The sequence below is a fragment of the Muntiacus reevesi genome, chromosome 1, assembly GCF_963930625.1.
Source record: "Muntiacus reevesi chromosome 1, mMunRee1.1, whole genome shotgun sequence".
Taxonomy (NCBI): domain Eukaryota; kingdom Metazoa; phylum Chordata; class Mammalia; order Artiodactyla; family Cervidae; genus Muntiacus; species Muntiacus reevesi.
The window spans coordinates 243,178,003-243,192,326 of NC_089249.1; the positions used below are offsets into that span (position 1 = coordinate 243,178,003).

General features: G+C 47.9%; 1 protein-coding gene across 4 annotated transcripts; it reads left to right on the forward strand.

Moving 5' to 3' along the window:
• The first annotated feature begins 338 nt into the window (after positions 1-338).
• Positions 339-14,135, forward strand: SAP30L (SAP30 like). Of its 4 annotated transcripts, none has more exons than XR_010660931.1 (5): positions 339-1,164; positions 5,028-5,150; positions 7,323-7,421; positions 8,943-10,091; positions 11,170-14,135. XR_010660931.1 is itself a non-coding variant. In XM_065918972.1 (5 exons), the coding sequence occupies exons 1-4, from the start codon at positions 967-969 to the stop codon at positions 9,069-9,071; spliced, it is 549 nt and encodes a 182-aa protein (XP_065775044.1). In that variant the 5' UTR covers positions 339-966; the 3' UTR covers positions 9,072-9,118; positions 9,214-14,135. The 4 variants fall into 4 exon arrangements, 3 of the variants coding, with proteins under 3 accessions (XP_065775044.1, XP_065775045.1, XP_065775043.1); XM_065918972.1 differs by having other exon boundaries at positions 8,943-9,118; positions 9,214-14,135; XM_065918973.1 differs by having other exon boundaries at positions 8,943-9,118; positions 9,266-14,135.
• Positions 14,136-14,324: the final 189 nt, after the last annotated feature.

Sequence of the window (14,324 nt, forward strand, 5' to 3'; positions counted from 1 at the left end):
ACGACTGTACTTCTGTCCCCCGAAGGTGATACTCTGTCCCCGGAGTCGGGCCCTCCGTCCAACTGGGACCCTGCTAACCATCCCTCCCTGAGCCCGGAAAGTCTGCGGCCCGGCTCGTCTCCCTCACCCGGGGAACTCTTCCTTCTTCCACTTTCTCTACTTTGAACCCATCCCAGCAGAGTCCAGGAAGTAGCCAGGCGCCGGGGACTGGCGGCGATGGCGCCCAATGGGACGTGCCAGCGGCGGCGGAGGCCCCGCCCACATAGGAAAGACTACCAATGGGCTCTCGGAGGCGGGACTTCCGCTGTCCCGCGGAGGGCGGGGGGGAGCGAACTGTTGTGGTGCGGAGCGTTGGGCGGGCGGCGGCCCGGCTGCCAAGGGGCTGCCTCGGGACTCGGGGCGCAGCCGAGTGGCTGCAGGGGTGGGGCGGGCCGGAGGAGCCGCGGGGCCCGGGCGCCGCGGGTTCGAGGCCGGGCCCCGCGCGGGGAGGCCGCGCCACCCCGGGGGAGCTGCCCGGCGGCGAGTTTGCCCGGCAGCCGAAAGAAGGCGGGAGCCTACGGGGGCCCTCAGAACCCTCTGGCAACCCGGGCCCGGAGTCCTCGGGGAGCTGGTGCTTCCTGGGACGCCCTCCTGGACGTCCCCGCCGAAGGGTAACGGTTCAGGGCCCCCGGCAGAAGGCGCCTCAGGGTGACTCCCGGCGGGGCCCTGCAAGCCGCGGGAGACGACCCCGGGGCCGCGAGCAGGGAGGAAGGGGCTTGGTGGAGACGCGGGCCGGGAACCGAAGGAGCCGGAGCGCGGCAGAGCGGAGCCGGGCCTCCCGGGCGCGGGGCCGGGCAGCGCCTCGGCTGGATTCGGACTCTGGGACCCTCGAACGCGGGGGCCTCGGCGACCTGCCCCGCGGGGAGCGCGGCTGCGGAGTGGCCTACGGGGGACCTTCCCCCAGAGGGGCCGGCCCGGGGCGAGGAGATGAACGGCTTTAGCACCGAGGAGGACAGCCGCGAAGGGCCCCCCGCCGCCCCCGCCGCCGCCCCGGGCTACGGCCAGAGCTGCTGCCTCATCGAGGACGGCGAGCGCTGCGTCCGGCCCGCGGGCAACGCCTCCTTCAGCAAGAGAGTCCAGAAGAGCATCTCGCAGAAGAAACTCAAGCTGGACATCGACAAGAGCGTGAGTCCGCCCCCGCCCCCGGCTGGGTCCCCGCGCCGGGCGGCTCTCGGGCCGCTGCCCCGGGCTGCGGGAGGGACTCGGGGGCCCTCCCCGCCCTGGGCCTCGCCGCCCTTTATCTGCAAATTGATGAGTTGGACTCAGGCTTGCAAAGGCCGCTCGGCGTTGACGGGCTCTAACTAGGACTCTGCCCAAATCCGGGAGGTTGGTGGCGAGTCTGCTCCAAGGACCCTTCCTGCCTGGCAAGATCTGACACCAGTTTTTAGCGCGTTTTATCGGTGTAGGCAGGGGAGTAGGAAGAGGTGGGCTCATTTGGTTGGCCCACGGAGGAGCAGGTGATGAAGGGACCCGGCTCTTCTCCAACTTCTCCCTCCTTCTCGGATCCCTGTTATTCCTTCAGAAAAGGAAAGGTGGCAGCTCCTTTCCTGTCTGCGGCGGCCTCAGCTTCTGCACAGGGTCGCCGAGCTCGCTGCTTAGCAGGCAGCTGTGGGGAAATGGGATTTTCAAGGATGTGGCAGAAATAAGGCCAGGACCTGGTCTTGGGAGGTGGCTCAGGCGGTCAAAGTGATTTGGAAGGAAGAAAACCTACTTTTATAGAGTTAAGTTCTTTAGAAATGCCCGGGGAGCGGTGGGGGTGGGTAATTTAAATTTGAATAGAAAACTTTTCCGGTGCGATTTCACTACTGTAGTTAACTATTCTAAAAATTCTGAAGGTGTGTCTATTGTCAACCAATTAAGAACTTTTTCGTTTGACATCTGTTGCTGTAAGCCTAAAGTGGCTGCCAGGTGATTAGGAATTGGAAATGAGTTAGGGGGGTATTTAATAGTCAGGTGGACCAGCTAGATTAGGTGGTTACCATGTCTTCTCTTTTAAGATCAAAATTTCTCCACTTTGGGGGGAAATCAGAGATTGCTCGTTAAACTGAAAGGACACCCACTTTTTCCACTTCTGATGTTACAAGGGAAACTGAGACCCAGAGATAAGGAAGCGAGGGTGCCAAAGTCACACAGCACCTAAGAGGCTGGTTAATTTCTTGAATCTGTTGTCTGATTTACTTCCGGGCCTCACACATAAGGCTTGATTAAGTCTTCAATAAATAAAAAATTAAAAATATCTTCCATGCGCTTTCTTCTACACTCTTACTCTCACCGTCCAGTTGTTGTTTTAAGCTAACAATTATATTTGCAACTCTCCAGTGGAAAGATGCTATTTTTAAGTGGTTAGGGGCGAATTGATGGCTTTCTCACTACAAGTTTCTATCAGTGAATGAAAGGAATTCAACCAAGAGCAAATAACTGGCTAGCCACAGTGGTGGCCTGGAATGGGACAATATGGAAGTGAAATGCTCAATTCAAGGACAGCAGTGGATTCATCCTCATGCAAGCCCTGCCCACCTTCTGTGTAGATTGTTGAAAGTCTTTACTTACTATTTTTTCCAGTCCTTAAGAAACAGAAATTCCCGGTTCTTTTAAGCCCACCCTCTGAGCAGCTGTGTTGCTGCATCTGGGACTCCATTTTCCCCGTGACCCCTCTGGAAAACCTGTGTGGGGCTAGGTTGACTTTGATACACACTGTCTGGAAGAGAGGCAGCCTGAGCCCAGTACTAGAGTCCCCAAAAGGTAATGCTTTTGAAGGAGTAGGATTTCAAGGCAGACTCACTCATAGTTTGTTTCAAGGTGGTGTTGAAGAGTCATTATTTCTGAAAGGGATTCTATTTCATTCTCACAGGCTTAGGCAGGAATTCAATTCTAAGTAACTGCTGTGTTACAAGAATTTTTAGCTGTTGCAGAAAGTGAAACAGGAAAAAAAAAAAAAAGAGCCTTTTCTATCACCCTCCTTCCGACACCCCCAACTCCCCAAAGGCCACTGAGCTTTGAAATTCTGAAAACCAATATGTACTTGAAAATGGTTAAGGAAGAATAATGACTATTTATCTTGTAAAAGGGTCTAGCAGAGAACCTTTTAAAATAATAGCACCTTAAATCCAACTCAGGCAGTTTAACTCCTTCTGTATAGGCATTGGCAGTGTTCTGTGATTTATTAAGATATAACATGCTTTCAAACATCACTCCAATTGACATATATCTGCTTTTTTACTGGGGGAAAGTGGAAGTGGAGAGCAACGTAAGGAAGGTGTTGCAGTAGGAAGGACGTGTGCCTGGGGTTAGAAGGTCTGGATGACCTTGGCCAGGTCATTTCCTCACTTAAGGTGGCTTCAGTTTATATCTCTAGAAAATGAGATGGGAGCCGGGGGGTTTGCACTAGTGATTGCTGAGTTCTTTTCCATCTAGGATTCTATTATTCTAGCATCTTGACCTGAAAATCTCCCAGTCACTGCTTTAGGAATCATGCCTCTGCCTGTTCTTTTTCTAAGTCTGTCAGTCTGTGAATTTGAAGAACAGCTTAGTCTTACATGTGAAACTAGCTAGCATGGGGGATGTAGGATATGTTGTGAATGTGCTTTCTTCCCTGATGAAAGCATGTCCAGTCGTCTATGCATCAGCTGGATGGGATTCTTTGAGACTGTGACACGTGCTGTGTCTGAAAGTCCTTTGACAGAGTTGAATCTGGCAAAGTTATTCAAATTTGTAGCCGTATGTAAATGTGGCTTTTACTGACCTAAGCTGCTTTTAGATGCAAGGGGCTGCCTGTGTTGGTACAGAAACATTTATTGGATACCTGCTGTCTGCAAGACACTATCACAATGTAAATGTAAAACTACTCATGGCTCACTAATCTAACCACATGAAAGTGCTGATTCATGTGAATAAGAAACAGTTTCCATTATTTTCTCCATGGAAAGGCCTGAATTAATTACGCTGGTTTCCTATCAGCTTACTTTTATCTTTAAGCAGTTGAGGAATAAACTCAAATTCAGAAGTCTCTCAAGAACATTTGTGTAACATCTGGTTCAGTGTCAACAACCCCAAGTCATTTACACAGGCATTCAGTTTGTTAGGTTCTTGAATGGTTCCTCCATCTCAACCCTGGTACTTATATTCTTAATAAAAACACGTCCTTCACATCTTAGCTGCTGCTTCCACCTTCACTTACTATTATGCCTCCAGCCTCCATTAGAAAATCAGCAGTGGTATCCAGCTTCTTTTATGTGGTTTCACCTTGTGAGAATCTCTGCACCTCTTTCTGCTTCTTCTCTTTGTGGATTACATGAGTGCTGATGCAAGAATTATAAATTGATACATAGAAATAGTTTTTCAGAGGGTTGTCATGGTACAGTAGTTGCTATTGTCAATGTTAAAATAGGATGGCCTGTTATCCTATCATTACCACAGTGCCCGCTTTCCTGCTCCCAGGGGCAGTGCATTCCAGCCCCGTGTAAGTTACTCACTCCTACAGGTCTGAAGATGTCATGTCGCAGGGGAACTCTGTCTTGTTTGAAGGAAAGTCTAAGCTGTTCTCATGTCCCAAACCCTGAATTTCTCCCGATGCTCCTACACAGGCAGTCACTTTCACCTCAGTGATACAGTCTCCTCAGGGCCTCCTCACTCACACCTTCTGTCAGCCTCCTTTGAAACTTCAATCTTGGCTGTCCCATCAGAATGCTTCCTATATCCCTGCAGTCTTCTTCTGGTCAGGGACTTCCACTCCAGTTACCTCAGCTGCAGGAGCCCTGCCCTTTGCTGTGTCTGTCACATGTGTTGTGTTTATCATCCAGGGGGCACTTGATTTATAATGAACTGCCCGTGTGATATTAGTGTTCTCTTTGAGGAAATGATGGCTTGTATCTGTTTCTTCCTGTGGTCTCTCCAGTGCCTCACAAAGGAGAAAAGGCCAATAGTTTGACAGATACCTGTTGCTGTTTCCATGGGATTGGCAACTCTGACTTTAATTTGCTTCCCATCAGGTAAGGCATCTGTATATTTGCGATTTTCACAAAAATTTCATCCAGAGTGTACGAAATAAGAGGAAGAGGAAGACAAGTGACGATGGCGGGGATTCTCCTGAGCATGACACTGACATTCCTGAGGTAAAAGTCCAAAACTTCACCTTGAGAAGGCTGGGAGAATGAATTCTGACCTGATCCTTACCTCTGGCCTGATCTAAGAAGTAACTTTAGTCGCCTTTGTGTTGCTGTGGTGTATTTGAAAAGTGAATCATAGCATCATAGTAATATGGAACCTGAGGGCTGAAAGCTTAGAAATCAACTGGTCTAACCGCCCCACCATTTTACTGACAGGCACAGACACTCAAGGTCACGCACTCAGTTTGGGGGCCCCAATCCAGTGCCCTCTTCAGTATCTGTACTGCCTTTCTTCAAGAAGCCCCTGAAAAGTACTTAAATACAACCACAATACCGAGTTTTTCAGAACTTTGATTTTGCCCTTAAAGATGGAGACTGAGTGTGTATGGATTGGGGAAGTCACTTCCGCTTTGTTTCCTGGTCTGCAAAATGAAGGTATAAATTGTCAAGTCCCACCAGCTCGGATTTTCTATCATTCTCTGATTCCTGGTCCAGGCTTATTCCCCAAGATCTGTTCCAAGGTCAGTTACGCTGGCACAGAGTTTCTCAACAGTGGCACTGTTGACATTTGGAGCCAGATAATTCTTTGTGGTGGCGGCTGTCCTGTGCCTCGTAGGATGTTGAGCAGTATCCCTGGCCTCTACCCACCAGGTGCCAGGCATGCCACCACTCCCGGTGTCTGCAGACATTGCAGGTGTCCCCTGGGGGCAGAACTGTCCTGCGGAGAACCATTGCTTCTCAAACCAGAAGGCCACCATCCCGTCAAAGTACCAGTGTGTATTAAGCAAGGTTAACAAGAATGAATATCTAATTTTCTTTCTGTCTAAATTGTTTTCACTTAAGACTCAGCAAAAGAAGAGCCATTTATAATGTACATTGAATATTTGACACATGAATATTTCATAAGGCAACCGCCTGTTAGCACTCAGGGTGAAAATGACTGTGTAGGAATAGAAAGAGTAGGCGGGCCTTTGTCTGCAGATGCGGAGGAAAATCTTTGAAAATATGGCCCTTTCCCCTGCCCCTCTCTGTGCCCCCTTTTCTATCACTGGTTTACAGTATCTTTCTAATGCTTTTAGCATTATTATTTTACGAAGGAATGGATGTATTCACTATCAAAATGCTTTTCACAAAAAGAAAAAGATTTGAGGAATGTTTGAAAAGAATGAAGGACTTTGGTCCCTCATATTGATCATTCATTTTGTTTTTAAGTGCTCTCCACCTGCCTGAAGCAAGAACATCTCTTTTAGAGGCAGGTAAAGGCAGCCCAACTTTCCAGGCCTTCACTATTTCATGACTGTGCAGCTTTACTCTCTTCCTTTATTAGAGAAAAATGAAAGGAGAGTCCTTTCCCCTCTGTTACCCAGTCATCTGCAGAGACCCAGACCCTAGCCTGCCGATTTGTACATCTGCTACAGTAGCTTTGAGCTTTCTCTGGGTGGGGGGCGGTTAAGGATCCTTACACCTGACGGCTAGGCCTAGGGGAGAACTATCTGAGAACACTAGTACGTCCTGCTGTCCTCCTTCACCCCCTCTGTCCACTCTGGGCCGAGCTCTGACCTGTCCTCTAGATGTCTGTCTGCTTTTTCCCTTTTCTCTCCTTGCCTGCTGCCCCCTCCAGCATCAGCACCCCTGCTTTCCCATCTCATTTCTGGATCATCACTGCAGCAGCTCCCTGTCATCCCCCCGCACCCCAGTCAGTTTTCCTACAAACCACCACAGATTCATCTTCTGGGGATAGCACCCCCCTCCCCAAACCAGGATCACTCCTTCTGCTTGTCAAGACATGCTACCACCCAGTCTCACCCTTTAAACCCACCATAAGTGCCTCTGATCTCCTAGCCCGTGTGTTTCTCCCCTGACTTTCTGAGCTCATGGCCTTCTCTATAATTCCCTACTCTGTGTTCCTTGCTCCCTTTCAAAACCCTGCCTGTCCTTAGCATAAGCTTCACCACCTCCATCAGCCTTCTAGGACCACCCCTCCCTGGCCAGAATTCTGCTTCCACTGTTGTTTCTGTCCTCCCAGCCAGTAATTAGTCCTCAGTGGGCCATTTCTAAGACTTGTCTGTAGTCCTCTCCCTCCCCACCCCTACCTAGCATAGTGCTAGGCACATGGGGGCATTTGATGAGTCGTGACTGGTCAGGTGATGGATAATGTGTTTCTCCTCTTCTCTCTAGGTTGATCTGTTCCAGCTGCAGGTGAACACTCTCCGACGTTATAAACGACACTACAAATTGCAGACCAGACCAGGCTTCAATAAGGCCCAGTTAGCAGAAGTAGGTAGACAATCTTGCCCTCTAAAGAGGGAGCTCCAGCACTGTGCTGCTGACTGTGACCTCGATTCTTCCTGTGTATGAACCCCTCCATACCTCTAGAAGCAACTTCCTCTTCCCTCTTTTGCACAGTTTAGAATCCCCCAGCTTTAGACCTAGAAAGGCCTGATTTCCATAAAAGAAACCAGGGCACAGAGAAAAAGAAAGGACTTGCTTAAAATCACATAGCAAGTTGGTAGCTTGGAATCTCGTGACTCCTGATTCTAAGTCCTGAGAGTTCTTTTGTTTGCTTGTTTGTTTGAATCTTGTTTTGCAAGATTCTTTCCAGATATGTTCCATTCTGTACATGAGGTGTGTCTGATTAATCATCTCTAAACCTTCACTCATATTCTGTAGGAGCTATTTTTCTTTCTTTGTTTTCTTTCCTTGATTTTTTTCTACTCTGGTATTGGTAATAGAAGTGTTTATTATAATGAATGGAGCCCAAGAATATTTTCTCGAGCCCTGAGTCCTTATCTAGTTCAGGGCATGGGATGGGGTTGGGGTGCTCCATTGGCCATTATTTTAATATACTAACAGCCTGCCTTGATGCTTCTGTCCTATTGGTATGTATTTTGGCATCCTCTCATCCTTATTTTCTAAATGTATTTTTCTCTCTTTTATAGAAAATTTGGAGATGATGGAAAATACAATCCAACCACCCAGAGACAACCACTCTGTAGTTTTCATTCTCTGACTCCCTTTTTATCTGTCCTAGAGCCCTTGGTCCATTCAGAGATTTCCTTATGGGCTCACATCCCTGTTGGTTTTTGATCTTTACTTGAGAGCTTTCTTGCTGATCCATCATTTTTTCTTAAACCTCTCCTTCGCTAGCATCCAGATAAAACATAGAAGTACATAAGCCTTTCATACTTCAAAACCAGTGTCCACCCCTGGTGGGAAGGATGGAATGAGATGGGGCAAGCAGAGACTGCATTCTCAGGACTTGAAATAGATCAAAGTATTGGGAATATATAATATATGATGAATTTTCCTTCAAATCTGATGTCTTTCAAGAAGCAGTTGCATACTATTTAGATGATTTTTTGGGTCAGACCCTTACATCTCTTCAGTTGGCTATTTATTTGACACAATTTTAAAAAGACACTTTTTGGCCCAGTTCCAAGGCCTGAGAGGTTATGGTAGCAGCTGGTCACCCAGAGCAGTCCCAGTGTCCTCCTCCATGGAAATGACCTTGAGACTATGCTGTGATGGATAGGCTATCTGTCCCTGAAATAGGACTGCATCTTGGGAGTGCTGTGGGTTAAAATGTTGCTTTTGGAAGCCTGGAAACCAAATCCCCTAAGCCTGGGAAAGAAGGGCATTCACATTCTCTATTCTGGAGCACTGCGGGGAGCTGTGCAGTAATCATAACTCCCTCCCAGCTCTGGAAGCAGCTTGCTGTTTCCCTTTTACACAACTGAGAATCCACGGCCCTGGTTTATTAACATGCTTTCTTGGGCTCTGTTTTTCCCTCCCATATAGACTGTCAGCCGACACTTCAGGAACATACCTGTGAATGAAAAGGAGACCCTTGCTTACTTCATCTACATGGTGAAGAGTAACAAGAGTAGACTGGACCAGAAGTCAGAGAGTGGCAAGCAGCTTGAGTGATGACGAAGCACACCTTCAAGGAATGAAGTATAATACTTAATGCACAGGTGACATCTTGCTACATTTAAGCCCATAAAGACTGTTAAATTTTATTGTAAATAAAAAAGTTTGAATAATGAATACTGTAAATCTTTTCGGGCAGGAGGATTATATTCTCATGATTCAGCATGTTTATACACAGACTTTCTTTTAAGGCAACTACCGGACTAAAAAAATCACAAGATCAGAAAAAGAATGAAAGGAAGACAATGCATTACCGCATTCTACAGAGCATTAAGTCAATTCTGCTGGACACGTGGGATGACAGATATTTTGGTAGTCACCTTGTAGTTCCATGCGACTGCTTGTGAGGTATAGCCCCGGACCAGCAGCAAGGTACGGCTGGCAGAGAGGTGCATGAGCAGACGTCTGCCAGGGACGTAGACACCACGTTTTGTCGCTTATCAGCAAATCATTTGAGCCCGGCCCCTCACCAGCTCTGTGCTGTGTACACAGTAGGCACCCAGGCAAGGTTTACTGGCACATCCAACTGTAACTAGCAGAGCCAGTCTGGGGCTTCCCACCTCTTGGTATCGAGGCCTCTGCTGTTCCTGTTGCTCACCACGTCACTTCTAGAGCGTGAGGAAGTCCTGATGCACCAGCAGGAGGTTTCAGGTCAGACCGGGACTCCGGGGCAGACTCCTGTGCCAAGCTGTATTTGTGGAGGTGCCAGAAACCCTGATGCCGAGTCCCTCCTGGGAGCCGTGGCCCGTTGTGCACCCCTCCACGCTTCATACTTCAGGGTGAAGTGATGTACTGGGACTTCAGTCATTCTCCTGGGCCAGAAATGCTTTGACACATGGAGATATTTAGTGGTTTGGGGCTCTTGTTTTCAGAAATACTAATCCTTAATTCACAACCACAAGGAAGCTGCCAAGGACCAGGTGGTTTCTGCTCTGAAGTCCAGCTCTGGGATAGAAAGTCTGACCAGCTTTGGCCTCTTTGGGGGTCAGCAACAAATCATGGGTTTGAGCAACACAGGTCAGTGCCATCTGATGTTCATTTTTGTGAGCAATTTGCCTCTCTCTTATGGGGAAGGTTGCTAAAGTGTTTTTTTTTTTTTTTAAGTATTAATAATTACCTGATTTTTTTTTTATGTTCAAAACCTCAGATTCCTCTATCTAATTATATCAGAGCCAAAGTATCCTTTGAAAACAAAGCTTTATATCCAAAAGTATGCTTTTGCAAAATTTTGTAGTCAGTGTATTGGAGGGCAGAGGATGTGGACAGGGAGTGGGAAGAAAAGAGAAGAAAGGACTTGAATTCTAATTTCTGACCACCTTGACAAAAGTTGTGGTCAAAGGTACCGCTTTCTAACTCAGTTTTCATTCTGAGTTCTTCCTTAAGCCTTAAAAAATAGAAGCAGCACTGGACAGCGTAGCCTGGCAGAGTGATTTAGTGTCTCATAGATGATTTAATCTGAGCATCCACACAGAGAAGTCAGAACAACCCCCAACACATACACACCCAGCCGGGTGGTAGAGTGGCCAAAGGTGTCAGTTCCACGGAGCGTGCTTTCTGTGGGCAGGGCTAGGACCAACACTCCCTCAGTAAAGCACCGTGTGTTCAGCTGCAGCCCAGCCTTCACCAGTGTTCACCACGCATGTCTAGCAGATTGCAGCCTTTTAAGATATGTATAAATGAATGTACATAGAGCATACTTGGTACTGAGTGGATTTTATTTTCATACACCTGGCCATGGACGGCACATCAGGGTGCTCTGTGTGTGTTTTCAGTTGTGCAGATTCAATAGGTGTTAAGAATCTCACTACTCACAGCTGAAGGCTCTTGATGTGTGGGCATCAAGAAGGCTCTAAAGTAGATTTTTTTTTCCCCCCTGAGGAGCTGTTAGAAAGGCTTTGAAGGCATCAAACACCAAGCCCCCTTTATCCAAGAAAGTGTTTTCTCGTCAGGCTGGAGTTAGGGGGCAGATAGGCTTAAGACATTGGGAACCTGCTCTCTGGAAATGTCCACAACTCCTTGAGAAAAAAAAGTGTATTTTTCTGATGTTTGAACCAGAATTGTGGACGTGTAGGTCATGTCACTGTTTCTTCAACAGCAGACCTGTGTTCCCAGTTAAGAGACAGCAATGCACTTCTGTACAAGAAGCTGTGGTATTAGGTCCCATCTGTTCAAGAGTGGCTGTGAGAGTGCTTTCATTCCCATATGAAGCCTGGGAAGCTTCCCCCTCAGCCAGATGCTGTGCGCCCTCAAATCCTGTGCCAGCTTTCCTCTAAGGAGAGGGCCTTTGGAGCGTGGAAGTTGTGGGTGTCTTTTCAACCTTCGAAAGCATCTTAGATGAGAGAAAAGACAAAACTCTCTGAGCTTGTATTTTTCTTGTGTGCAGAAATCTGTTTCATCAGACCACTAAGCCACTTGCCTTAGCCTCTTCTGCAGTTTCCCACGGTTTGATCTGGAGCAGGAGACGTCTACCTGTTAGAGGTGGCCGACCCTCCAAAGCAACCAGGTCTGGCTGTGGGGAGCAGTGGGGCTTGGGGAGCGCAGCGCTCATCATGGCTGCCTGCATTTCTCTGCCACCCGTCAAGGACTCGTGCTTCTCTCTACCTGTCACGTCGCAGCATTGCCTTCTCTCCTCTTGGTGCTCCTGGGCAAAACTGGAATATGCAATCCAGAACTGGCTTTGTCTTCTTAAAGAGCACGGCTCCTGCCTCAGTTCCAGCCTGCTTCGTTCTTTCCTGTGCCCTGAAGAGTGTCACATGGAATTGTCAACATCTTGCCATCCGTGTTGCTTCCTTTTAAGGTTTTTAAAAAACAAATGGACAGACTTTATTTCAGTGAACAGACTCTTAGGTTGGCAACAGCATGTGAAAAAGATCATAGCCAAATCCCTTGAGAGATTGCAACCAAAGGATTCAAGACCAGGGGTGTAAAAGGAAGAGGAATTTCATGTATGTGATGCAGCCGCCAAGTTGTTAGATGTTCCTGTCATAGCTAAATAGTCACAGCTAGTCTTCCAGAGAGCAGATATGAATAACTGCTTGCAGCTGGAATGTTGCATCTAACCTTGGCATTTCAGCTGTTTATTTAGTGGGGACTTTTTGTTAACATCCTGGAGGGCACCTGCATGGTAGGAAGGAGAAAGCCAGAGTGGGAACTTACTCAGGAGCCCAACCACGGATCCCAGAGCTGTTACTGCACAGAAATCATCTGAGGACTCTGTCATTACAGCGACAAGATCCAAAAGTTGGGAAAGGACCTCTAAGTCATCCAGTCCAGTCTCCCATAGGTGCTGACATTCTGCCTACAACCGTCCCACCAAGGTTTGAGCAGTCTGGGCTTAAACACCTCCGAGGACAGAGAACTCCTACCTCCTGGGGAAGCCTGTCCTGTCTTCGTAAACCTCTGGCTTTTCTGTGTTCTCAGTAATTTCCATCTTAGTCTCTGCCTAATGGGGGCCAAGTACGTTAGCCAAGGACTCATCGCTGGCACCACCCCAGGGTATAGTGTTTGTCTCTGGGGACGGAGCAGCTAGCAAACAGACACGTTGGTGTCCCGACTCTTCTCCCCTCAGTATCATCAGTCCATTTAGTTCCTTATTGAAGGTGTTGAGGAAACCCCAGTTATACTCCCTCAGTCTTGCTAAAGCTGATGGAGGAGGTCAGGGGAGAAGAGAGTGCTTCCAGAACTGCTAAAAAATACCTTAGGACAGAAGAGGCCTTCGTTTTGTGTTTGCCTCACAAAACTTAGGAAAAGTTTTAGCTGGAAGATTGTAAACTATGATCATGCTGTCCTGGAGTTGAAAGGTTAAATAGCCCCTAAGGGCTTATACCTTAAGATTCCTGCAAGTACTGCACACACTGCTTTTGTGGAGAAAGCAAAGCTTAGGAACTTGGGGGAACCACATGTCTCAGTGTCAGAGAGGTGCCATATTTTCAAGCTGGAAACTCCTTAAAGGTTGCCATTGCCCAGTCATTGATTTTTAGAGATGGGGAAACGAAGATTCGAAAAGACTTGCCTGAATGCTTTGGCATCATCTAGACCCACTTAGCGCTCGTTCACTTCACAACTCACAGCGTAGCTGGAACCCATTCTGCAAGGGAGCTGCCCTCAGGTCCTTGAGACCTGCCCCTGAGCAGAGGTCCCCCAGGCCAGCCTGGCTCTCAGGGACTGTGAACCAACCTGCAGAACTCCAGGCTGTGAGACCTGACTGGAAGGCCATCAGTTGAGTTTTGTAAAATGAATGGGAAGGGAGATCAGAAAGAGCCTGTAATTTAAGACCAAGGTTCCAGAGTCCTAGTGGGAAATGTGGTGGTGTCCTAGAATCTAAGTTCTCATGAAATGCACTTGCCTTTCAGGTGGGTCAATCAGGTGACCCTGACTTGAGCAGACACAGCTCTGTGGCCCTGCCATTTGCTGCCCCCGTCCCTGTTAGCGAGAGAGACAGTTGAACTGAAGGACAGGTGAGCTCAAGACCACACCCTGGGAAGCGTGGTGCTCTAGGGGTGCTTTTGTATTCCTTTCATTTTATTACAGACTGTTTCCAAGTTCATGGTTAGGAAGGGTAAAGTCAATCCCATTTTTTGAGGTGGAATCCAGCCAGAGGCAGGGTGGGACTTTTCTTACAGTAGGAATGTCTACAGTCATTTCATCTGGCTTGCATCTTCAAACACAAACTCTTCAATGGCTTTCATTTAATGAACATATCTTTGCCAATGGCAGAGGCTTGTGCAGGATCCCTGTTTCACATGTCTGTTATCTGTTCAGCCCATCAGAGTGTTTTAGGGGTGCGGGTTGGTTTGGGTTTGGTTTTTTTTTTTCCATTTTGTAACTGCCTTATCGAAAAGCAAGTGCCCTTCCATTCCAGGCCTCTTCATTGTATATGTTTCCTGCCAATTGGGGGGATCATTTGTATTTTAGTTTTGTAATCTATGGCTCTGTACTGTTGAAAGGCTCTCAATTCTGTGGGGTCTCCTTAGTATGTATATGACTTTTCATGTTGCAATATCACACAGATGGGATGGCCCGACTTTTGCTCTTAATAAATGATCTAAATGAGAAACGAGACACACTCTGTTGTTCGCTTTGAATACCCGCATGGAGCTCCGATCTTTCACTTGTGCGTTCGGCCCCTAGCTGTGTAGGACAGTGACTGGGGATAGCCGTCTTCCCTCCATTTGCCCTTCTACCTCCAGTGCGCCCTACATGAGTGCAGGTCACAGAAGTCTGACCCCGCCCTCCTGCTCACTCCTGTGC

What these genes read in the sequence shown, in the direction of transcription:
- SAP30L (XM_065918971.1), top strand. Translation starts at nt 967, where the DNA reads ATGAACGGCTTTAGCACCGAGGAGGACAGCCGCGAAGGGCCCCCCGCC. An exon ending in ATGACACTGACATTCCTGAG is followed by an intron (nt 5,151 to 7,322) that starts GTAAAAGTCCAA and finishes TCTTCTCTCTAG; the next exon opens with GTTGATCTGTTCCAGCTGCA. An exon ending in ATAAGGCCCAGTTAGCAGAA is followed by an intron (nt 7,422 to 8,942) that starts GTAGGTAGACAA and finishes CCTCCCATATAG; the next exon opens with ACTGTCAGCCGACACTTCAG.